At 36.4% G+C, this 26,176-nt stretch overlaps 1 protein-coding gene across 1 annotated transcript in view; it reads right to left on the bottom strand.

The window, feature by feature from the left end:
* Positions 1–7,495: 7,495 nt before the first annotated feature.
* Positions 7,496–26,176, bottom strand: part of VRK1 (VRK serine/threonine kinase 1) — a 32,874-nt gene continuing 14,193 nt past the window's right edge. The window contains exons 8-13 of the mRNA XM_084287369.1: positions 25,801–25,933; positions 24,430–24,550; positions 24,075–24,133; positions 22,735–22,913; positions 17,625–17,718; positions 7,496–9,125 (exon numbers count right to left, since the gene is read on the bottom strand). Of these exons, the coding sequence (XP_084143495.1) occupies positions 9,043–9,125; positions 17,625–17,718; positions 22,735–22,913; positions 24,075–24,133; positions 24,430–24,550; positions 25,801–25,933 (669 nt within the window). The 3' untranslated portion in view covers positions 7,496–9,042. The remainder of the gene's footprint in view (positions 9,126–17,624; positions 17,719–22,734; positions 22,914–24,074; positions 24,134–24,429; positions 24,551–25,800; positions 25,934–26,176) is intronic.

Here is a 26,176-nt window from a genome sequence, read left to right as displayed (position 1 = left end):
TTCTTCACTTTCCTTTTGTCAAATAGGCTGGACTCACCAAGGACAAGATTAGTATCAAAGGCAAAGGTGCTGACATGGAAGCCTACATGGAATAGTTGGATTTTATGACTTTTTGGAGCCAGGCATCTCTGGAGCAGATACCCTAATGTCCCTTTATCCCATCCACCTACCATAAGTTCTCTAAGCTTTCTCTTGATGAATGTCTTCTTCAACCATTGGGACATCACCAATCACATTGGGACATCACTGGAGAAAAACAGACCACTAGAGTTGGTACAAGTATAGGTAACTGGAAATACCCATAAATTCTGCTATAAGGTATTTAGGTATGCAATTCTGATAGTCTTTTGTGGGTTTAAATAACCTGCCAGAAGACTGTGCGCTAGAAACATGTCACTGCTTGTGATACTACAGCAGGTATGTTCTTGCCCATAACTGGAATGCACCTATTAGAGCAGAGTTTGAAATTTACCAGTCCAGAGAAGGATATCTTCTTCAGGTTGTGACAAAGGCTAAAAAAGAACAGAAATCTTAATAGAGATTCTTTTTTTTTTTTTTCTGTATGAACAATGTATTTAATGAATGTTGTTTCTCAGTTAAAGCTCCACTTCACGAGCAGGCAATCATTCTCAAGACAGTAAATGATGCAAGTCCCTTTGCCACCAGAGGTTCAGATCTTTGTTTGGCTGGTGTTCTACTAGACTGATCAACTGTTGGGCATGATATCCCCTGGCACTGCTCTGAAGAATTCCTACATTTAGAAATAAAACTTGCAGTTTTATGATGTCGGATACTCTCCATTGCTTGCTGCTGACCTACATGGGCTATCCATGCATTCAGCAGGTTTCCACAGCAAATAAGCTCCCAGTGGAATGTGAGATGATATACAAAAATCTTTGTCCATCTTCCCATCTAGATACCTGAGAACTCACAAGATAATTAGAGACTTATTAATCTATGCTGTCTCTCCCTTGGGGAACATTAAGGCATTAAGAAACTCAAACACTTGTGAGAAGCCATACCAAGACAATGTATCTCCACAGAAAATTATCGTGCCTGCAGAGTGAAGGAATACTCTGGTGGTTGAACATCAGACAGTAATATGGCAATTGGCATCTGGATAAAACTGCTTTCCAGAAGAAGTCCCTTCTTCGGTACAATTCTTTCATTCCCAGTTTGAGGGTCTTTTAGAAAAACAAATAGGAGAAAGCACGAACTCTTGGCTTCTTTGATGAGTCTTTAGATGTGGCTGTGCAGAGAAGTAGAAGAAAAATAGATGGAAGAGGGAAAGCAGTATCTGTAGATGCCGCAAAGAGATGGACTGAGGAGACGCAGGGGCAGAAGAGAGGAACAGATGGATGGAAAATTAGCAAACTGCAGAGCAAACCCTTGTCCACTATTCCTGTCTTCTTGAGGACTCCCTGCAATATCACACACCTTGCCAAGATGGGAAACCCACCTGACTCACAGTGACCTAATGGGTTCCCCAGTACCCATGAAGGACTCACTCTTTTGCTTCCACAAGGCTCTGAACATTGCACACGTCCCATTAGAGCAATGCTTTCCATATCACCTGGAGTTCTCTGCACTGAAAGCAGGAAGAAATAAGATTGAGCAGGACTGCAAGAGACAGATGAAGGAAAGAAGGTCGATGGTTTTACCTTGCTTTGCCAGGCAGACATGATGAAGATGAAGCAAAGAGGAAACTGCTGTTGTAGGAAAAGTCCACACCTTGAACCTTCATCCCTAGGCAAGGAGCAGAGGGCCTGTCCAGAACAGCAATCCCATTTCCCCAGTTAGAAGCACAACAGTTTGTTGTGCCCTGGCCTGCACCAATGCCTGCCAATGCCCCAAGTCTGCTCTGGCTTCTTATTTTCAACGCTCTTCAGGGCAATGTACACTTCAATAAGGCTAATAATTAGACTAATGAGGCTAAATAATTAATCTAATAAAGCTAAAGTAATCCTTGGAATAACCCAAAAATTCCCTTGGAAGGCTAAAGGAGAAAGCATATTGACATGAGGTAAGTAAAATAATGAATAAAATTCATCTTGCCATAAGCAGTCCACATTCTAGTACACCAGGTGCTATGCAGATGGGTAAGAAGACAACCACCCCTCGAAAGAGTTTTAAAAAAAAGCTGACATGCAAAATCTGTGAAGAACACAGCAAAACACAAACACATTTCAATAAATTTGTTTCTCACTCCTCTGGTTCCTCATTACCTTGGTTACAGTACACTTAGTTAATCAAGGAATTTCAAGTTCAAGTACAAATTCTGTGGGTTTTCTTAACAGTTATCATGTTGCAGTGTGCAATTCCACTTATGAATTACAATGCCCTATTCAGGCATCTCTTGCAGCTTTGGTTCTATCACCATGCTTAAAGGAGAATTCAGAAGTGAGCTAACAGCCGAAAGTATTATTGTCGTCCTTGCAGACAAGGAGTGCATTTTTAAAGGAACGTAACCTTGATTTTCAGAAATACTGGATACCTGCAGCTCTCACTGGATTCAAATGATTCTTCGGGCACTACCAAGTCAGGCTTCCCTTAAAAAGAACTAGAATTCACCCCTGAAACAGACCAGGTTCCACACAGAGAATAAGTATTCCAGTCAGAAACACCCTCAAACTACCCACTCTTATGAAAGTGATTCCTCTGTAGAGAAGGGATAAAAGACCATTCAAATGTTTCATCTGCATTTTATCTGCTCTAATATCAAATAATTCTGCAAGAAAGCCATATCATCTTGCAAAAACACTAAAATTTCAATGTTTCTTTACCTTTCCTTCTGAAATGCATGTGCATGTTTCTCCCCTTTCTTTTCAGCACCTACTGCTAAGTTAATTGCAGGATTTAGAGAAAATGTGCTGTGCTTAGGCCAGAAACAGGTGACAAGTTTCAAAATTGTTTTCAGGAGGCCTTTGCCTTGAGGAAGGGAAAGAAGCAATCAGTGAGATAACTCCCTGCCACACACAGAACCAGTTAATGTATGAAGATATCAGAGGAAAAAGTACTGCCAGTCTGTAAAGTGGTATATCAAGTGTCACCTGGTCTGGATGAGTTTTAAATTCCACCTCCTTCCACGTTTGACAACACCAATTAAATTATTTTTTTTTTAAAGCCTATAAATTACTGATGATCAGCTCTGTCACTGATGGAAGTAGTTGTTAGACCAAGTCCAGATATTTCCATCAATGTGTTGTCTTCTAAACATGGTACTGTTTGTTTACTCTGCACCTTCCGCTGTGCCGACCACCGAGCACTATTACAAGTCAGGGATCGCACGTTTGCTATCACAGACCCACTGTCACCACTCCAAGGGAACAGCCCCATAATGGAGATTACTGAGACTGCAAGCATAAAGGCATTTTTATTTTTTATGGATATATCTGTTTTCAGAAAGGAATTCAGTGTATTAGGAAAACTATTTTTGCTCAGGTTTAGCAGCAGATTGAAAAAATTAGCTGGAGGGTTACTTACTTTCATGTAGATCCAGTGTTCCACTCCTCTCCTGGCAGAAAGAAAAGGAAAGCACCTTCAGGTTTTCAAGGCACAAATCGTGCATTTCTTGTGGTAGCAAGTAATTTCTTTTAACATTCTGCTGTGCAATTCACCAATTCCCAGAACTGCATGTTATAGTTTGCATGCTGAACAAAGCTAAGTACCTTCCCTTCCAGGGCTCTTTTGTCTTCTAAATGCATCCTCCTTGGTTGTATTTCATGTTATTGTGTTCATACTGCTTCTGTATAAATGAACATATTAATCCTTAATTTTCTATTTTTTTTTGTTCCATTTGCCAAGGAAGCATTTTTCTTCTCTCAGAAGCTGCAGATGCAGATTACCACTGTGCCAGCTTCTTCCTGTCTGGAGTGGTCTGGCAAAAGGAATTAGTTGAGGAAAGTTCACATTCATAAAAACCTATATTTTCTTTTCACTTCTACTGTACTTCACAGCTGTCTCATTCTGTTCTCATCACTTTTTTTTCTAGCATTACTTACAAGAAATCTATCACAGCTGCTATGGTCTGCAGGGCTGGAAAGCTGACCTCCCAAGACAGGGGTAGAAATATGGGAGGCAATCTTTCTCCTATCCAATGACAGTTCCTCCACAACTCTTTTACCTTTTGGGATATCCATGAGAAAATGCAAAGCCTCAACGTTGACTTGTTGCAGCATTTGCAATGATGAAGAAAAAAGCTGTCAGGATTCACTTGTCAGCAGCTTAGGCACTTGTGGAACTAGAGGTCCATTTGAAAATACTTCAGCTATTTCGATGCAGTAGACCTAAGTGCAAGAAAGGAATTTTAAAACATTTAAAATCTGGTGTGGAAGCTTCTATTTGAAAGGAGACAGGTTTAGGTTGGCATGAGAGAAAACAGAAAACTAAAAAGAAATGCAAATGTGATACTGCTGGTGACTTCATGTTTGCAATTGTGGCATGTCAGAAAACCAGTCTGTGGTATCCAGTTAGAGCTGCTGCATTTTTCAGAGCTGTCTGGCTTGCTCTGCATTCAGGCAAAATTCAGTTCACAGAAGCAATATATTCCCTTTTCATGTATTCCTTCAGGATAAAAGAAGAAAATAATAAAAATAATAATTTTAAAACACTGTTGCTATAGAGGTGTCATCCACAGAGACAAAGAAAGCCTAAAATCAAGCAAAGGATTCATGGACTCACCTTCTAAATCTTCAGCTGCTCAATCTAGAAAATATCAGGGAAGAAAACCAAAGTGCACGTGAATTAGCATGCAGTTGCATAAAGCTATATGTGAGATCCTGACTGGGACTCTTATCTAGAGAACTGTTGATGCCATCATACCTGCTTTCTCCCTGTCTGTAGAAAAGAATATCAGGAAAATCAAACCTCAGACAGATAAATCAGACTCCTTCTCCCTTTCACTGCATCAGTGCAACAAATCCAGCACCTCCAAACAGCACAATAAGTGAAGGAGCCGGCACCTGTTGCCAGCAAGCTTTTCAAACCAGTTTGATATTCCAGTCCAGCTACAAGCAACAGGATACAGCTCATGTCCAAAGAGCACCAGCTCTACATCTTGTGTAACAATGCATTTGATTCACTATGGAAACTCTAATTTAGATGACCCACTACATATACTGGAAAAAGAATACACTAAACTGGTTATCCAGATGTAATCTGAGATGTGCCTCAAACCACCTTCGATGAAGCTAGCGGTGCTTATCTATTATCACCCATACAGGGCACTGCCAACCACCATTGAAACAACACATCAACAACTAGTAGACTCTATTAAAACTATAGCAATATTAATATCTAGTTCTCAAAATAGCGAAGATATCATTAAAAAAAAATGTCTAAGAAAGACACTATTTGCTACAGAATAATCCGAAGGCTGTTAATCTCCTGTCTACACTTTAAGAAAAAAAGGAGAAAAATCTAATTTAAACAAGTGCTACTAGGAATAAAAAATTCAGACTGATGTTACATTAAATTACTCAGGAAGCTGAGGTATCCAGCCATGGTCTTTAGAAAAAAAAAAGAAAAAGAAAATTATAGGGTCTATCAATTAGAGAAGCGGTGCTCTGAGCCTATGTGCTGGCATGCTTACAGTTTTTTTTTATGTCTGGCAGGATGTTTTACAAACTAAACTCAGCAAGATGACAATTCCACCAGAAGGTGCTTCAGATGGTTTTGCTAATAATTTTGATCAGCTGAAATGGAGAAAAACATCACTTCATTTATTTGGCTTTTCCAGAACCTGTCAAATCTGAGCAGAACCATTAATTGCCCCCTTCTGTATCCCCCGCAAGTCTCTCCCACCTTCTCCCAGAAAAGACACACTTCAATTTATTTTTTTCCTACAAGTACTCTGCATAATCAGCCTTTGTTCCCAAAAAGAAGTTTGGTCATCCTTTGTGCACTTCCTTTGCTAGAAGGAAGTGCCGTTTCTTGAGAATATTCATTGGAGGCTGGTACTGCTACTGCTGCGAACATGCAAGTGCTAACCACCATATATTGGCTTTTGTTTTAATAGCCTTTTAACCAACTTTGTTAATGGACTGAATGCAATTTAGATATGGAACTTGGCTAAAATGTAGCTTCAATTGGCTATTAAAATTTAAGAGCCAACTAAGATAGCTAATTACAAAAAAGCTCCAGTGATAATGCTAAGCAGAATTAGTAATAGCAAATGACAGTCTGTCTAGTCTTATTCCCAAAGGGAAAGAAACTCTTAACTGAGAAGTCAACCAGACAACGTGCAGAAAACCTAATTGCATTACTGGTATTATGGCATCCCAAATCTGGCAGCTCACTGGGACAAAACAGTGAGTAAAGTCTGTCAGACTACTCAGGGAAGCAACTGACCCCCTCCCTTAATACTAGCTGCAACAGATATCGGGAATTATTATTTGATTTGGAGCTATTGGGAAATATTCTTGTAAAAATTATCAACCTAGCACCATCTAGAAAATAACTTATACCTATTCTGAATTTGATTCTCTCTCCAGATATTTTAGATTAGGGAAAAAATATAAACAATCTGTCTGCAAAACATTCAAGCACTAAAAGAAGCATTCTCTGCTTCATTATCAATATCCTCATTACACCATCAGCTGAAGTACCGACTAGTTCTCCTGTGAAGATTTATCATGTATGGTGGCCACTTTGAAACATAGGTAGCGGAGTCTTTAACATTCCCTACTCAAGTGTCTCCCTGCTGTGCCTGTAAATGTCAGTCCAGTTTTTTCACGGCTGTGCACACAGATTAGAAACAGCAGGAGAGCTTGGGAGTATGACTACAATACCAGTAAGGACACTTGTCTTCATGGCACTGCTCAAGTGATTCTTGGAATGCAGGACCCTGCTGTTTTCTAATATTTACACACAACTGGAGTCATCAAGAGCAGTAAATGCAGTCTAAAGGCAGCTTGCTTCTTTTGTGTTAGGGGCTTTACTTTCAAATGGGGATGTCAACAAAAATCTACTGCACCCTCCTCCTCTTCAAAAGTGGTGTACTTCCCCATCACTGTTTTGCAAAACAGTAAAAACACGTACAAACACATACTCTATGCAATACATACAGCAGTAGTGCAGACATTATCACAGCCTTCCTCCTGGCTCATCCTGGCCATCCCACAGTTTAAACATCACTGCAGTTTACAGTGAGCCAGAGACATTCATGCCCGTGAAGACGGTAGTTTTGCATGCTGTTTTTTGTGAGCAGAGACAAGACCTGAAGCAACAGTCACCTAGAATGGAAAGCACCCTTTTGATTTATAGAACACTTGCCAGTAAAAACTTTTTCTGAGACAATTTGGGGTGGGAAGAGTTAGGGGCCCCCACTTGTGAAATCTGCAGCTCAAACATTCAAAACAGGGATGCAAGAATTTGTTTATTGCAATTGGTTTTGGTAATATCAAAAGAAAGCATTCTTTCCAAGTTTTCAAAAAGTTTATCAATAAACAAGCTACTAAAATGTCAAACAAGTAAAGTATAAAAGAAAGACGTTAGCTTTGAGTATGCAAGACAAGAGAATACAATATACTTTCTTGATAATAGTTCTTCAGAATAGTTTATCACTTTTTGAACAAAATTATTAAATGAGTTAAAACAGCAGCTTGATTTGAGATTTACCTATGAGGGGTTTCAGCAGTCCTACTGTTACTTCTGAAATAGAATGCTATGCTTAAAGCCATCAGGCACACTTTGCTATTACCTAAGAAAACAAGTCCGAAGACCAGTCACCACAAAATGCCACGGCACTACAATTTCTAAATATGTTTTTCCAGTTTTATTTGAAAATAACACATACCCTTGTTTTCAAAACATAAGCTCATCATTCATTCAGCATTTGATGCTAGAACACATTTTTTCAGTGTATAGCTATCCAAGCATTACACAGCCAGCTGAGTGGTACACTGGACATCCACACGGAAACACAATCCATTGGCTCATATGGGTTCCTTTTGGCTGGCCAAACTTCATAAAGCAGTCTCCCTGATGACAATTATGCTCATGCCCTAATTATATGCATTTGTCGTATCTAAATGAAAAGTAATGGTATTTCACATAAATTAAATACTGCATTTTTTGACTTACAACACTGAAGACCCAAAGCCAAGCGAAGAAGTGCTTTTAAAAAGTTTTTGTAAGCTTACAAGTTTCTTGACTATTAAATAAAGGTAAAGCATTATTTTCTTATGAGAAGCATAAGTAAGTCAGGCTTTCACTAGAACGAGATAGCTTACAAAGTTATTCTTCACATTTATAATGCCTCTTTACTGGTATAAAACAAAAACCTGAGGAATGGGTTGAGGAGGGGCATGTTTTTTTCTTTTTTTTTTTTTTCTTTTTATTTTTAATGCCCTGGGCCTTATGTCTGAAGTTCTGGTCTCTTTTTTCTTTCCAGAGAAACTCTGGATAATGGGAATAATGTGAAAATAATACAAACACCATTCAAAAACAAAATATTCAGTACCTGTCCTACAAAAAATTATTTAAACATTTTGTTACAAGCTAGAAAGGAAAGGTGATTTTTCTTGTATTCTCTTGGTTGAAACACTTGAGAAGTATTTAAAAGATGTCTCTATCATTTCAGACTCCTAACTGTTATCATCTGAATGTACATCTAAAGTGACCTGTTTTGAATTTATTCAAAATTTAAAGAAATTAGATACACTACGGTTCCTTAAAAAGTCCCCATAACAAAACTACATTGATGCTTCATTTCTACATTATAAAGCAGAAAAAACAACTTTCTTTTAGTTTGCTTTTATATACACAAATTCATGTCTTAAAGAATAAAAATGCATCCTCACTTTAAAGTTGGCAAAATTTTGCATCAGTACTAAAGTATACATAAATTATTCAAATATTTTAATAAAACATTTATTCTTAAAAAACAGGTACAAACAGCAGTCCAAGGGTGTTTTTTGCTTTTTTACAGGAGTGATCATGTAAAAAGGAAAGTAATAGATTCCAGTGCTGCAGTAACTAAAAGAAAAAAAAAAAAACAGAGATGAGCTGAAGAGCAACATATTTTTTTGCTCCATTTATTATTTACTTCTGAACTCTCTTCCTGGTTGCTGTGCCTTTCTTGGCTTTTGGTGAGGTCATCTGCCGTGTTCTGGTAGCTACTGCTTCTGCAATTCAATCAAAAAAAGACAACATTTTCTGTAAAATAATAGAAATGGATTACAAGAAGATTCTTTGCAATATTTTAAGAGGATAGACCAACTCCAATTATCCATTTAGTTTTGATTTACATGAGGGAAAAATCAGAGGAATTTACCACAATTTCTGTGCACCAATATTATACTGAAAAAAACACATTATGCACTTCAGTTTCTCAAACCACAGTTACATACTGCTGAGCCAATTTAACAGCTCACCTCCACCAAAAAATAGAGTCAGGTCCTCTTCCAATTGTAAACTCGTCCTTCCTCCCTGTATGCCAAAATCCTGTTCTGTGATCCCTCCCACTGTTGAGTCATTTCTGGTGCCCTCTGAACCTTGTGCTAAGTTGATCCAGCTCTGTAACCTTGTAAAGAACTTAACTTGTTGGTCTGATGGCTTATTTAATAAGTTGCAGCTGCCTAGACCATTCTGAACCAAGCTTATGAAAGAGTTGGTAGAAGGCACAAAGGTAGAAGAAAGACTTTTGTTTGGCATCATTGTTATATCAGTGCAACTTAACCTTCAGATTCAAAGCTATTATTTGACAACATTTTATTAAAAACCATAATGAACATAGCCATCTAAATAGCTTTGAAATGAACAGAGCCTTAGTAAACCTGGCAGGCAGGTTATTTAAGACCACACTCAAAATAAAGGGGAAAAAAATGCAGCTCATTTACATGAATCACATTCATCCTGTCACTTTTGTGAAAATAAGATATTACATATAATAAAACTTGCTACCATTTTCAGATACACAGTAGCAATTACATGTTTTTCATCTTCTATTCATGGTATTCTCATGATTATTTTTTAATCCCAATTTCCTCCTTGAAGTCAATATGCCTATCTAAATTTCTCCCTGTTAGCCTATATATAACCCTAAAGTTCCTGTCAACTTCCTGATCTGTGTTACTGACACAGAAATGATGTAAGATTGAGTTTCATGGAAGTCCTTTAGTAAAAAGCTTCTTGCATAAGACAACAACAGCCTTTGAGCAGTATGAGTCACTGATCATTCAAGCTCAATGAGTAAATTTGGAAGAAAGAAGGAAGCAAAGAACAATGCTCAACAAACCAAAATAGTCTCCAGTCCACCCAAAACCAAAACCACACCAAGAAAAGCAAAGAATTATTGCCTATTTTGCTTTCATGTTTGTTCTATTTTACATAACTTAATTTGCTCTTAAAATGTTGTTTGGAAATTGAAAATGCCAAGATCAACTCTGAAGAATTTTCCCATTCTTGAAAATGAAACGGAGAATGAAGAAGTATTTTTTGTCCAAAATCATTTGCTGCATTCAACATAAAACTACAAATAGATTTTGTCAGACAATGCATCTTTGATTAATAAATCACAAAATAACCGACAGCTCTAGGGATGATTTCTTATTGAGAAGAGCAGCTTTATCAATGAAAGATCTATTCTGGCAAAACACCAGACACCCCCCAACATCAACTGCTATATAAAAATCTGATCCATTCTGGTACCCTTAGAAGTTCTGGTAGCCAAAAAGCTATACAAACAGGTATCAAATTAAAGTGGCAGCTTAACTATGTAAATCATTCCTGCTCCCAGATGACATGCACAATACCTTTAAGTATTAGTTTATATTTAAACTCAAGTCACACAATGTTTCAGCAAGTATAGTTGTGAATTCTAGCAACACACTTCTCTTGTGAGCTTTTAAATTGAGTCCTTATAGTGGCCGGTATGTTCAGTTATCCTGTCAACTGTACTGGTTTTCCATTCTCCATCCTAAGATTTTTCCCTAGAATTTTTGTATTTCAAAAGAAAGTAGAGAATAACCAAAGTTTTCTCCTTAAAAAAAAAAAAAAAAAAAAAAAACCTTACTCTTCCCCAGTTTCGTCTGAGGTAACTGATTTTGTTTTCATCAGATTATAAATCACATAACCTTATGCAGCAAAGGCAGGTGAAATTCATGCTCTAATATCAGGAAGACTGTCTATGAAAACAATGACCTTAGAAAGGAAAACACTATGGGGTGTTTATTTACAGAAGAAAAAGAATGTATTATCTAGTTTTCATATTTGTATTTCAGGAATGTAGTATTTCATGTAGTCGAGAACAATACAAGCAAATGAAGCTTACTAATTCCTCATTCAGAAAGAGCTTACCCATTTCTAATTGCCCGTGCTGGAACACCAAAAAGACAGCCACCCTGCCTCCAAATTTGCCTTCATCATTAATGAGTTCTTTTCAAAGCTTTTCTAAATAAACACACTCATAGAGAATCTCCAATTGGATCGTACCAAAAAGGAAAAAAAAAAAATACTTGTCATGGCCCTTTATTCATAATTTCAAGCTTACACAGCAGAAATACTATCTTTAAGTATCTGATTAACTTACATTAAACAAAAACCACTGCTGTCAACACATTTAGGTATAAATTTTGCAGCTATTTCAGAACTGAAGGTCTATACCAACAACCTCAACTGCTTTTTTCAAAATTAGTTAGCCCATTAACATATATTGCCCCTTTCCCACAAATTTTTCCTGTAGAAGAAACATCAGTTCTGTTTCTGAAAACAGCAAGTCCTGTGTGGGCAGCACCAAATGAGGGTGCAAACAAAGCTACTACAAGCAAGGGAGAGGGCTTTTACAAAGCAGATTAAACTGAATTACGTTCAGAAAGCAATTTAAATGAGGAAGAATTAATATAGGCAAAAATAAACCAGATGGTGTCACTGCACAGCTTGTTTTGAGACTGTAACAAAGTTCAGCAGTGGTATAGAGTCCCACAGGCTCTAGAGGAATTATTAGACAACTTGACTATAGTATCTGATCCTCTCCATGTAAACAGTATTATAAAGCAATACTACAAAAGAAACCCAGCAGCACTCTATGTAGTTTTCGGCACTTCTCATTTTTCAGCTTTCTTGAAGGGCAAAATGAGGAAAAAAAAACTGGAGTGGTGATCATTATTTCTAGCTCCCCAGAAAAAAATAAAAAGAATTGAATTTATTTAGCTTATCTGTAGAAAGGGGAAAAAAAGGGGAGATGTGATGGTGCAGCTTTTCATACTCATCAAAGGTTGCTGCAAAAAATAAGCACAATTCAACGTAACTACTAAAAGTATCAAAAGAAAACATTTCATCTTATCAAGCCCTTTTCAGTAACAAGGATAGTTAAGTATTAGAAGAGGCACTGACCAGACATGTTTTAGAATATTCATCATGGAGGTTTTAAAAGGAAAATTTGCTATGTATCAAGATTAACAAAAGTGTAGGCAGAAAATCCTGTCCTTAAGCTGGTGTATGGAGCCCACCACTTTTTCATGTCCCTTCTCATCTTGTTTTCCAATTCTATTGCACACCCTTCTCATTCCACTTGCAGAAAGAGACATAAAAGTGTACTTGAATCAAAAAAAAAAAGAAAATTTTCTATAAATGACAAAGGTTTCTTTGGTAAAAACAAGCAGAGATAGTCCCAAGCTTCCCACTTAATTGTCAGCTTTGATGAAAATGGACAGTGAGAGATTCTGAGCATGAAAACACCACTACTAAGCAGATGAAATCAAGTATGATGTAGGTGTCACAGGTGACTGCTAGATCACATATCATAGCCTAGAATATTTAAAAACAGTACAGCATACAGATTTTAGACTTGAAGCAAATATCAGGTAAATGAAAAAAAATATCTAGCAGAAAGAATGCTGCAGGTGAGCAACTGCATCACTTGCATATGCTGAATTTACACCTTCCAAAGACTGAGTACATGCAAAGGCTCTGTAGAATGGTTGGAAGGTGCCAGCAATTATAGTCTGTACAAGTTCTTAAACTACACTTGCCACAATCATAATTAAACAATATAGCTATCACTTTTTGACCTCAAAAGAAAAGAAACACAAGCAGTTGAGCGCATTGATCAAATACAGTAAGGTTTCTTTTTTTTTTTTTTTCCCTCCTTCAAGAAGAAAAAAAGGTAAAGATGAGTATATAGTTCTGGCAGGCCTTTTCCCAGCTTATCCAGGGAACACTGCATAGCTGATGAAGCCCTGTAGCATAACACTTCTCAAACAATAATTTTCCGGTATTTAGAAGACTGCTAAAGAGACTGCAAGGGCAACAGGTAGCAGTTTTGGTTAGTTGGTTTGTTCCCCCTTCTCAGCAGTTCTTTCCTCTACAAAAAAAAAAATCTGAAATTTGAGTCAGAAAAAGGAGCAGAGACCAGAAGAATGGAAATATGACTTGAATTCCAGGAAATATATGATTGCAGGGTGGGGGAAGAGAAATAAAGTTTGTACAGTTGTGGGATGTGTTTGGCTTTTGGTACTGTCCTGAGTCCCATTTCCCAATAGATGTTTCCTATAACAAATAAAGCCAATACACTTCTGTTGGAAAAAATGGGAAGACATCAGGACACAAGAACATATTATTCTATGGCTTTCTACTTGCATATTTCCTCAAGATAACATTGAATCTACGAATGTTCTGTTAAAAATGTAATACAAAGTTGTTCTAGATAAAACTGAAAGACTGATTTACTTCTATTTGTAAAAACAGCTTTACTGAAGAGGTATTAAAACACAGTTGTACCTATACATATAAATCAGTAATCACACGCAGCGTGTATGTAAAAATAGCCCTTCTCTCCATCACACAGCAATTTGCAAGATGAAATAAGTTTTAGTATTACTTAAATCTTAAAAAAAAGGTTATAATCCTCTGTAAAATTCTGGGTCACTACACTACAAATAAATTTTTTATTTTCTGGAGAAAAAATTGTATTTCAAATTTTATATCTGAGTTTGAATTGCAGTACTTGGTCGGAATACTGCAGTGTATCTTCAGTTCACAGAAAAACAAGAAAAATAGACATCACTTTTATTCTTAAATGATGAAGCTATGCAAAAGTGATTACACAAAACAAGTGAAGTGATTATACAAAAACTTACTCCATGGAAAGTTTTCCTTACTTTTTTTTTAATTCACTTAAAATGTTACATTTCATTAGCAACAAATGAAAGAAAGGCATTCCATGACATGCAACTTTAATGTACTTATATTTTAAAGGTGTTCAGCTCTTAAAAGTACTCAGAAAAAAATGCACAGAAAAATGCTTAAAACATTGATGAACGCTAAATAGAAAACTGTCTTCCAAGTAGACACAGATATAAACAGGAGCATTCCCATATTTTATGTATAAAAAATTAAATTTGGCACTTATCATCATGAGCAGGAAGTGAAGTGAAACAACAAAAGAATAACAGACTTATAATAGTTATAATTATCATAGCTATTGTAAAGTACTGTTTTTTGTTTGTTTTTTTTTTTTCTGAAAATGTTTACACAAAGACATAAAATTAAGAGGCAAGAATTGACCTATAACATATGCATGGGTGTAGGCTACAAAGATGAGGAACAAGTAGTACCACAAAAAAGCTCAAAACCCCCCTATGATTTGCTTTCTCCTAAGGTTTGAGAACAAGATCAATAATTTTGTAAATACAAAAATGAACCTGAGTATAGATTTAATCCAACATTAAGTAATAAATCTTGCTTGAATCACGAAAGAAAAGATTTCTAGGACAAAAACCCCAGAGACTGATTTATGCAAAGCCACACAATGTAAATAAGCATAATGCTAAGTACCTATTAATTGAGAAATGCTATTAAACCTCTACTTTTGAATGCCTTCTAACCAATCCATGAGTGTAACTGTTTTCACATAGAGCTGTTCACATGGTTATATTTTTTTATACTGCAAGAGTAACCAAACGACCTCTGTTAAGGCCTTACCATGTTAGATGCTTGCTGTACAGCAATACAGACACACACAATTCCTACCCCTAGCAGTATTACCTATTAAAAAATCCCATTAAAAAATGCAGGACTTTATATGTCACGTTTATGTTAGAACTTCACTCTATATTACCTCTATATTATTCCAATTAATAAAAACCAAAAATGTTTTTAAAAATCACGAAAGAAAAAAGCTCATATAAAAAATTCTGTTTGATACAACCCAATCTTCATCGACCCCAAGATTAAAGAAAACTCCCAGTGGTGGTAGCTTTGAACATAGGACTGTTTACAAATTCTCAGAAAACTATTGTTTTTGCAGTATTTATGCTATTTTCACAAAAGTTCCTTATAGTAGCTGCCTATTCCATACATTGACTTTAAAAAGCATACTAGAACTATTAATATTATGCAGTACAGCCCTGCAGAAGCGTTGGTGGATATGTACAGTGTATGCCAAAACTTGGTATTTTGCTTTAACAGCATCATCACTTACAAATTTGCATATTTTACATGAAGGAGGCTAATACTGAAAATGGAACTATAATGAAGTGTAAAAAAAAACCTTTCAAATAGTAATGATATCTTTTGATTGTATTTTGCTTGGTGGAAAGAGATTGACTATTTCAACATCATCCATATTATCCTGTAAGGTTACCTTTCACGGGACAAGCCTGCTTGTCCTTTCTTAGTTCTGCTCTTTCTTTCTCCTCTACCAAGTCTGGGTCTCCTTAATCTCAGCAGTAACAGACTTTTGTACTAGCAGAGTCCCTACAGACAACTGAGCACCATGGCGTGCTCAGACTGCTGCACAGCTGGATCAGGGTCTTTTGGGGCCAACTAATCTTTTGGACTGGATTGGACAAACTGAGTAATCAGATGCAGTTAACGCCAATTAGCCAAACAGCAAGAGTCTGCATCAATCTTCTTGCCATGTAAGTCCAAATACTCATGAGATGTTATTTGAACACCTCAAGAGTAAACCCTATCCAGACATACCTATAATGAAATAGCATTTCAAAAAATTGTAAACGTTCTTGTATGACTAAACTTTAATTTCTACAATTAAGATGCATCGGGAAATTATCCTTTTTAATGGACAGTAAACTAGGATTTTTTTTTTTTTAGTCACAGGACTTACCACATAAAGTAGAAGGAAAGGCCACGGGAACATAAAACCAGTCAGATTTGGAACTACAGTTCTAAATATTTCTGTAATCAGCTATTTCCAATTTATCAAAAGCACCAGAATCAAATTATGAAAGAGTTGCCTTTTCCTTCAACACAGATTTATGATCATGTTGTAAGTGGTAAAGTTTTTAATTCCAAATTTGAAAACAATGAGATGAAGAAGTACATGCATCACTCTATCTAAAATAATTTGGTAAGCCCTCCCCACCCCTGCTTGGCATTCATTAAGGTAAGTACTAAAAAAAGGCAAAATTAGTACCATTTCACTTGTAAATCTATTGAGTTAGCAAAAGAATGTTTAAATGTAAATTCGTGTTCATCACTGGTTTTAACCACTGGATGCTGAAAATACATGCAACTTCCCAAATACTATTAGTTAAAAAAAAAATCTTAACGTTTCTAAAAAGCTGATGCTAACACTTAGATTGTAACTCCTGAAGCTCTTTTTCATCTCAGTCTTTGAAAATCTCAATCCACAATCCCAGAGGAATAAAAAGTGTAATATATAATATAATATAAAGTGGAAGTATATTCTGTTCATGTGCATCAAAACATAACTAGTATGTAGTCAGCTGTATTTTTAAACATTTTGTTACAGGGCCTTCGAGAAAATCTGCTAAAACCAAGAATAAAAGTCAGCACCATGTTAAATAACTGTATTTCCTTCAAAGAAAGTATAATCTGGCTAATGTTATTTTAGCCACTGACTGACTAGAAAATTCATAATAAATTGAGATCAACAATTCAAAAGGCATTCAAGTTAGAGAAATAACCACTGATTTTAATGATCAGAATTCTATAATGTAAACAGCTGAAAATGAACAGATCAGTGTTACCTTCTGGAATAATACTAGCTTAATTACTTGTACTTTGTACCACACTGAGTAAATATACTAGAGCAAATTCATAACTTACCAATATTACTGTCTTTGTAATGTTACATTTTCCCATCCTGCTATACTCCTCCATCAATATTTTTTAAACAAGATTTGTTTTAAGGTAGAGTCTAACGCCACTACTTTATTATTTTTAGGCTACTTCACCATAATGGATATTTCCTGAAGCACTGCAGCCCATGAAAGAGCACCCACATATGAGCAGGGAAAAAGCGTGAGGAAGAAGTCGCAGACAAAGTGCTGTGTACTAACCATAACACACACTCCATGCCCTCCGTATTCCAGGGAGTGGAATAGAAATGTCTAGAGTGAAGAAGCAGAGCTGGGAAGGGCAGGAAGACAAGATGTTTTAATGTTTGTCTTTCTCACTACCAAAATTTACTTTAATTGGTAATAAATTAAAACTATTTTTCCAAGTTGAGTCTGTCTTGCCTGCAAGAGTAACTGATAAGGAATCTCCCCTTTTCGTATCAACCCAAGAGCTTTTTCAACCTCTTTTCTCCCTCTGTCTCACTGATGTGGGGAGTGAATGGCGGGTGTGAGCTTGGCCCTTAGCCAAGGTTAACCTACCACAACAGTATATGTGCCTGTAAGAATGATCTTCTGACTTACTAGAAGAAGTAGGCTTCTTTTTTGCTGGACTTCCTGCATCTTCCACTTCTGCTTCACTGCTCTCATTGGTTGCAACTGCTGCCTTTCTTTTTTTCTGTAAAACAAATGGCAATTGAACTCAAGACAAGGGAAGACCACACAAAGTAGAAAATATCCTCACATGGTATTCTGTAATTTTAACCATTATTCCCACATATAATATATCAGGTCTCCAATTGTAAAGAAAATTTATTCATATATTAATACAAGAACACTAGTACTAGGCAACAGAAAATTTAGAAGTTCAGTTCCCCTATCGACAGATGACATTAGGAATTGAAATTTTAATGTATAAAAACACAACTTTTTATGATCAAAACCTATTTTTATTTACATTGTGTAACTGGTTACAAAGGAATCAATCTGAATAATCTTAAAGAACAAAGAAAAACATTTTAAGCAAAGTTGATGTTAATTGCTTTTTCTTTAGCAATTACACCTCATTAAATTCATGTTTATCTGGATCCTGGCTTCCAAAGGCTTTCTTTGCACAGCTTAGAAGTACCTAACACCCACTGACGGTACGTTATTATTTTTGTCTAATAGCAGCTACGGGTTCTGTTCCAAAGAGAGGCACTTGGGAAAGCTGAACCCTATTCAAGGTACATTATCTTAATAGTTCTATGCGTTTAAAGGTTTTATCTGTGTATTATAATTAAATCTTACTAGTACAAACTATTCTTAAGGCTGGAGATTTTTTTTTCCAAAGCCACATAATTTTTGCAAAGGATGAGTTGACACATATCCGTATCAGAGACATAGCTGACCATTTTAAACACTTGAAGAGTTTACCTCTTCCTGAATTGTGTAAGACTATAGCTTTACTAATACAGCTTTAAAAGTGGTTACAACTTCACGTGGCTCGTGAGAGAAGGGGAGAGTGCATTACATCTTTCCTTTCCAAAGTGTTGCTTCATGATTACCATCTAAACCCTGCTGGGCTGAACAGATTGGTTCGATAATTACATACAATAACTGCAGTGGGCAGGTAACCCTCAGCTGGCACAGGGCAGCTCCCCTGTGAGAACTTCCATATGCAAACTGCACTGATGGAGTGCATTAGGTACATCTTTCCTGCCGGTGCACAGGCCTGATTACCGCCAGCCAAGACTCCAAGGTTAGCATGTCAGCAGATTTGTGATGCATTAGGCAGGAATAAACACAGACACTTTTGTTCATTCTGACCAAAATTAAGGAGGACTATTTCAGCGCAGTACTGCTTTTATACGAGAGATAATGCATTCCTCCCAATTGTACTAGAAAACATTTTAAACGCTCATCAGAAAAACAGATATCCAATACATGCTACACAAAAGCAAAATACATTTATCTTGTTTCCAAGCTTATTTAATAAAAATGGTTTCTTAATCTTGATGCAGGTGAATTACATAGCAATAGAAATCAGACAGCATTCATCTGACAAAAGCAACACCTGCGCATCTGAGGCTGAATGTTAGATGGAACTACAAATCACTAAAAAACATATTTTACAATAGAGTTGTCTCCCAGTATTTCCCAGCAACTCTTAAGCACTAAACAAAAATAAGATGTGGTTCTTACCCTAAATAATTTAGTCAAGAGTTCCAGATACCTCCTTCAACACATGTTATTGTTAGTTTCTTGCTCAGCTAGAACTATTATAAAATACCACACACATGAACCAACATGCATGTATTTTACAGAAATTAAAAAAAAAACTCCAGCACAACTGTGGACTGTGTTTCATTTACTTATACATCTGGGGAAACTTGAGTCATGATACAGAAAATAAAATGCTAACTTTTAATATAGAAGGCATCTGTGAGTTTTAGCCAGATATCCATGTACTGGAGAATGTCTGAGATTCCAGACCAACCATGATTATACGCAACCTTTAGTGCACATCGTGGCTCAATTAGCCATACAAGCTGACTGCACAAGAGAACCCTATGTTGTAACAATTTAGACAGAAGGCAAAAGTTCTCCTCTAGTTATGAAATAGCATAACTTCAAGACATGAAATAATGCTTTTTAGACAGTATTATGGAAGATCGCCCCAAAGGAATTGAAGAGTAGGTGTCTTAAGTCCTGCCAGAACTGAAAAATCAGTACTATCAAAATGCGTCAAATACTGTACACTAGAGGTTAATGTCTTCTTAAAGGAGGATGCCAGGCTCCATTTTTCTTTTCCAAATTAAACATCAAGCATGCCAAAAGAAATTTAACATGTGGTAGAATATACTGGCTTTCAGAAGCAAGATGCTACTGATCACTGATATATTACCTTTACAGAAAGCATTTTGTTCTGATAAAATTTGGAACTTTGAGAGAACACATCTTTCAAGCAGTTGTCAAGTTAAGCTTCTTGTCACTGCTCAAAATAATATGCTAATTGAAAATACATACATGTTATTCCATTCTTCCTCTGCATATCTAAATGTTCAGCAGTTCTGTTGTCCAGCTCTCTCTCAACTGGCAGATCTTGTCTTCCAGTTCTCCTGGCCTCTCATTAATGCATGATACCCTCTGGAAGATACCCTGACAGAAATGTAGCTAAGAACATCAGGTCCCAAACATACGTTCTGGGAAGGGAGACATCCCGCTGAAGACTCTCTTACTATTCAAGCTTGAAGGGAGGTGCAAGATACAGCCTTGGAAGGATAACCAATGCAATCTATTGGCCTACCACCACAGTTACAAGGGCTAGAAAATCCAGCGTAGAAGCAAGAGTCCTTTGACCTGGTATTTTGTCAAAAGCAAGCAGACTATCTTACATGTTAACCTGGCTTCAAGCAAACAATCTTATTCCATCTAGACAACCTAGCAGTAGCTGCCATGAAATAGCTAGTACAAAGTGCACTGCAATATTAATCGTTAAGCTGAATACCCTTTTTCAAAAAGGACAGCAACACCCTTTGTTTTACCTCAGTGCTTGAACGTATTTATGATGACTGAGTAAGTTGACCATGCATGTGCTTCTTGAGGGAGAGAGGGGGGAAAGGGCGCAAGTGTAAAAACATTAATTGATGCTAGCACATAAGAACCTACACACAAGTATTATCACACCCTTTGAGAATGGTCTTGACTGATGTTGGCTATGTAAATAAGATTTTTGAAGTTCTATTCCACTGGAAATGTGCACCAGCCATCTCTGCTGGACAAGGACATTAAAGGTCACAGCTGCTGGCTCTGCAGCAGGCCAACTTACTCAGCAAAGAAGCCAGCCAACCATTACAAACAGATTTATTTATTTTTTTCCAAAACACAGGTCTCAAGCCATGTCGATCCACAGGGGGAACAGAAGAATTTACGCTAATAAACTCTCTTTTTGGACAGATCTTTACACTCGATTTGGCAGAAAATATTACTATAAAGACCAGGGCCAGAGAGTTTTAGCCAAAGTACTATTTACTGGGCAAAATGAAGCAAGGAAGGCTGGAGATAGATGTATCCTTAGAAGACTTTAAGAGCCTACAACTTTTTTCCGATGTCAGCAAGCAAGCAGAATTCTTTTAATATTATCCTGTATTGTAATTCTCAGTTCCCTGGTTCATGCTAGAGGAACCAATAAACTGCCCACCTGTTATTAACAAATGCAAACGCACAAGTAATAAATGCAGGCTGAAGTACAGGAATAATATTTATTGTTCAACTGCTTGCCCATTTTTTATTCTTATTATAAACTGTTTTAGCATACTATTTTCCTAAAACATAAAAAGTTCTTAGGCTGTATTCAAATGTAAGTCCAAATCTAGAGTTAAAGGCTTCTTAAACACAAGGAATAAAATACCCCCAGTCTACCACCATAATTAGGGTTCATAAATAACGTATTAGGTCACTGTGAATACAGTATGTACACTCCAGAATCAAATACATAGCATAAAGACGTATATTTAAAACTAAACTTTGAACTAGTCTTGGAAAGGAAGCTAATATCATGAAGTTCAACAAAGACAAGTGTAAGGTCCTGCACCTGGGCTGGGGCAGTCTGTATTGATGTTTGGAATTGAGGGATGAATGCACTGAGAGGAGCCCTGCAGAGAACTTGGGGGTACTGGTGGACGAAAAATTGGGCATTAGCCAGCAACATGCACTTGCATCCCAGAAAGCCAACCATATCCTGGGCTGCATCAAAAGCAGCATGGCCACCAGGTCGAGGGAGGCAATTCTCCCCCTCTGCTCTGCTCTTGTGAGACCCCACCTGGAGCACTGCTTCCAGGTCTGGGGCTCCCAGCACAGAAAGGACATGGACCTGTTGGAGCTGGTCCATAGGAGCGCCATGAGGACGATTAGAGGGCTGGAGCACCTCTGCTATGAAGAGAGGCTGAGCGAGCTGGGGATGTTCATCCTGGAGAAGAGAAGGCACCAGGGAGGCCACTGCCTCCCAGTATTTAAAGGGGGCTTACAAGAAAGATGGAGAGAGCCTTTTTATAACAGCATGTAGTGATATGACATGGGGTAATGATTTTAAACTGAAAGAGTACAGATTTAGATTAGATATAAGGCAGAAATTCTTTACCACAGGGGTGTTGAAACAGTGGAACAGCACCAGAGAACCTGCAGATGCCCCATCCTTATCTTGAAATGTTCCAAGGTCAGCTTTGAGCAACCTGGTCTAGTGGAAGGTGTCTCTGCCATGGCAGGGGGCTTGGAACTAGATCATCTTTAAGGTCCCTTCCAACCCAAATCATTCTATCATCCTATGAAAAGGAAAACTGGATTTACTTTACCTTTCACGTATTTTGACCCATCTGGAGAGTTCTACCAACTTAAGGAAAAAAAGTCCATTAACGAAATGTTCATCTGTTCAAATGTCATTACAACTACACATACACATTCTATTATCCAAGATATTATCTATTATAAAAGTACACCTATAAACATACATCTTTATTAGCCTTTCCTAACAATTAGTGTTAAATTAGGGAAATAGTGCGTATGAGTATGACTTAAATAAACACCTTGCTATTTGCTTATTTCCTACTTCATACATTTATGACACCTACTTCCAATACCACTCCTTCATTTATCTCAAAAAAAAAAAAAAAAAAAAAAAGAGCATTGAAAGCTGACAAATATTTAGAGTAAAAACCTTTTGCCTGGGATTTGTTTGCAAGTCTCCATTTTCGGACAAGCCAAAGTCAAGTACTCCATCATCTTTTTGCCCAATGGACTTAAGACCTTGCAGAAGTATTTCTCGGAAATGCTGATAAACAGGTTTCTCTTCATAGCTCAACAGCTTCACCTTTTCCATGTATTTGCCAAGTTCATCTAAAGAAATGGTATCTCCAATTAATTTCTAGAAGAAAACATTTTAATCACTCACTTTTACCACAAAAGAGTCAGAAATTATGTGTGCATTACTTATGCTATTTTTTTGAAAATGTTATTTATAAACTCATAATTATGACTTTATCACAACACATTTTAAAAAATTATACCAAGCTTCATTACCCAGTGATGACAGCATCACTTTTTTTTTTATACGTTTACTGCAATGAAGAAAACAGTCATAAACAATGTAATAGGCCAATCTTCACCAATGAATGCTTATTTTTACGATATTTCTTATGTCTGTATTTTAAAATGTTGAATAGGAAACTCAATGTCATCGAGGAATTTCATCAGTTTAAGACTGAAACATGTATAAAAATACATGAAACAAATTTTACTACTGAAAACCAGACAAGTCACACTTGACAGAGGCAACCCTCTACTGACCACCAGAAGTAGCTGGAAATAATTAAACATTTAAGTCTGAAATCCCAAGAAAACAGATTTCTAGTAGAGTCAGCTTTTAAAATAACATCTACTCAACACGTCACCAATGATGAACAGAAACACTCTAGACTTCAAGTTTGCATTACTTTATATTTTACGTTTCTAAAGCTCAGTTGTAAAAATTAGCTTATACTTGCACACTTGCAAATATGTAATACTGTCAGAAGCAGCACAGTCACTGCAGTTCATATAACTTCAGCCAAAAAGAACGGTAAACTGCTACTACTCAGCAAGGTTATCAGTGCCATTCTGTCACTGCTGAGAAAAGTAAAGGTTACAAACTTCAGTAGAGGACTTAAAAGCAGCAACAGATTGGAGTACAAATGCCTGACACACACCTCCTAGGAAGAAAATGCTGTTGACAATCTGATGACTCCTCACCTTTTGCAGCAACTTAATTCACTTGTTCTTAATCGAATACAGAGTAGAATAGCCTTCCCCTGTACACGCTCAAAACATCCAATGTAAGGAGGCATTTCAGAGCTTCTACTTGTCAAAGCTTTCTACAATTCAGTGATGGCAACCAAACCGATTGATGATTGATGATTTTATTTTTTTTATTTTTGAAGAAAAAAATACATTAAAACCAATAACGAATGACTTCAAAGTGGTATTAATCAAAGCATTATAATATAAAATGGCTCCTCTTACCTGGTTTATTTTTCCCAGAAAAGCATTTGTCCATCAAATCCGAAATATTATCTCTACATCTGAAAAACAAAACTATTGTTTCTTTCAAGTTTCAAATCTTGCCCTATTCTGACACAATTTCTAAGTACCTGATTTAGGTTACTGTCAGAGACAGGAAATACTACTAGACAAACTTTATTAAAGTAGAGTTTAATTACACCCCAAGAACACATGATACACAATGAAGAGAAATTGAGGTGTATAAAAAACAATACCCTGCTGACCAAAAGGAAACGTACTGAAAGTACAAAGCATTTCCGCACCAAGACATTTTCATTTGTTTTTTATTTCAAAAGGAAAACAAGTAGTTTCTCACCTGATTTTTGAGTCTCTGACAAAATTTGGATCTTTCAAATTATCCTCCCATGGTAGATGACCACTAAGCCAATGAATCATACAGTAACCCAAGATCTCCAGATCACCACGTCTTGATGGTGCTAAATATATACACAGAGGTTAAAAAATATATATCCGTAACAGTAGCTAAAAAACACAGTTAAACTACAGTTAAAATCTGTATGTGTGTTAAAACAATAGAAAGCCAATGCTAGCAATGGAATGCTACTGTATCTGTTCTTTATTTATTTAAAGCATGAAAGCAAAGAAGGAAAAAATAGTGTTCCTACAACTGGAAGGATAACTTCATTTTTCAAGTCCTTTAGCAATCTCTTTCTTCTATTCAAGGAAATGACATGCTGCAGTTCTCCCAATTTGGGAAGCTTTTTAAGTACTCAGATTGTGGGAAAAAAATGATCAAGTTACTGAAGTGATAGACTTTCTGTTCAAAACAGTTTTTACTTCACCTTTTCTATAAAAAGGTAATAGTGCTGAAACACAGCTCCTGAAATAATTACTTCACAATGCTGAAATATTTTATGTGGCCTGAAAACCTAACAGAGGATAGAAATACATCATATTCCTAAATCTTGCCAAAAAGAAAAACAAACAACACATACATGGATCACAGATTACACTTTAAAAGGATAAATGAGCAATTCAAGCCACCTTTGTTTATATTCGGTTTTAAGTACATATGCAACAGTTCCTCCTGGAGTAAATAACTTTCAAAAACTGACATTTTTGCAAGACACACTTTTATGCTAATAAAACAAAATTTAAGAATAAAGAAAATAAAATTGGTGTTCACTATAGGTCCACAATTTATATTCACAGATCTGCTTTTTAATGTTCAATATTTTCTTACTTCTTGCCTTTTGATGTTTAGTGACCATAAGCATAATTATTAATATATCATAACAAAAGTTTTGTTCAATCATCATATAAAAATTAATCTATAAACAAGAATATTGTGTATCTTTGCTAAATGTGAAGGAACAATGTTCACACTGATAGAAGAAACTATTACTCCTGAAAATAGGACCTGTTCGTCTATCAAGATCTCATAAGTACTGTTCCATTTCTACCTAGTTAATAAGATGTAATACACTAAACATCTTAATAGTCTTTGTAAATTAAGGAAACCTATTTAAGAAAGTTGCATTAAAAACAGAGTATTGAATTTAGTAAATTTAGAAGAAGAAAAATGCCAGCAGAGTCCACAGAGAAAAAAAACAGATTCGGAAACCTGGTTGTTTACGAACTTAATGCAACAAACAACATCTTTAGGATTTATTTTAAAAAGGAGGCACAAATGTCTATTGCTGAGAACAAAGTTTTACATCCTTACCCACACCCTTGTGTGCATCAATACTGGTATATTCAATAGTTCCATCATGACACCTTTTAGGATCTTCTTTATATACTTTGTGAACTCCTTCAGGACAGTACCGGTAAGCAAGTCCATAATCCACCAAGTATACCTAGTAATTGCCACACAGAATTCCAATAAATACAAAAATACACAAATAATAAATGTAACTCCCAATCATTCTCAGTTCTTAAAAAGACTCAAAAACTGATATATTCTTTTTTAATTTAAACGATCCTTGCTTCACTGAGATTAGTACATATGATTTGAAAACTATGTATTAGGTTTTGTTGTTTTCCAGTCTGATCTTAAAGTCATTTCTTGCCGATGCAGAGGACAAATATAGCAAAACTGT

This window comes from Netta rufina (genome assembly GCF_964035555.1).
Source record: "Netta rufina genome assembly, chromosome: 5".
NCBI lineage: Eukaryota > Metazoa > Chordata > Aves > Anseriformes > Anatidae > Netta > Netta rufina.
Note: the sequence above shows the minus strand (reverse complement) of the source record. Positions and strands in the feature narration are given on the sequence as shown.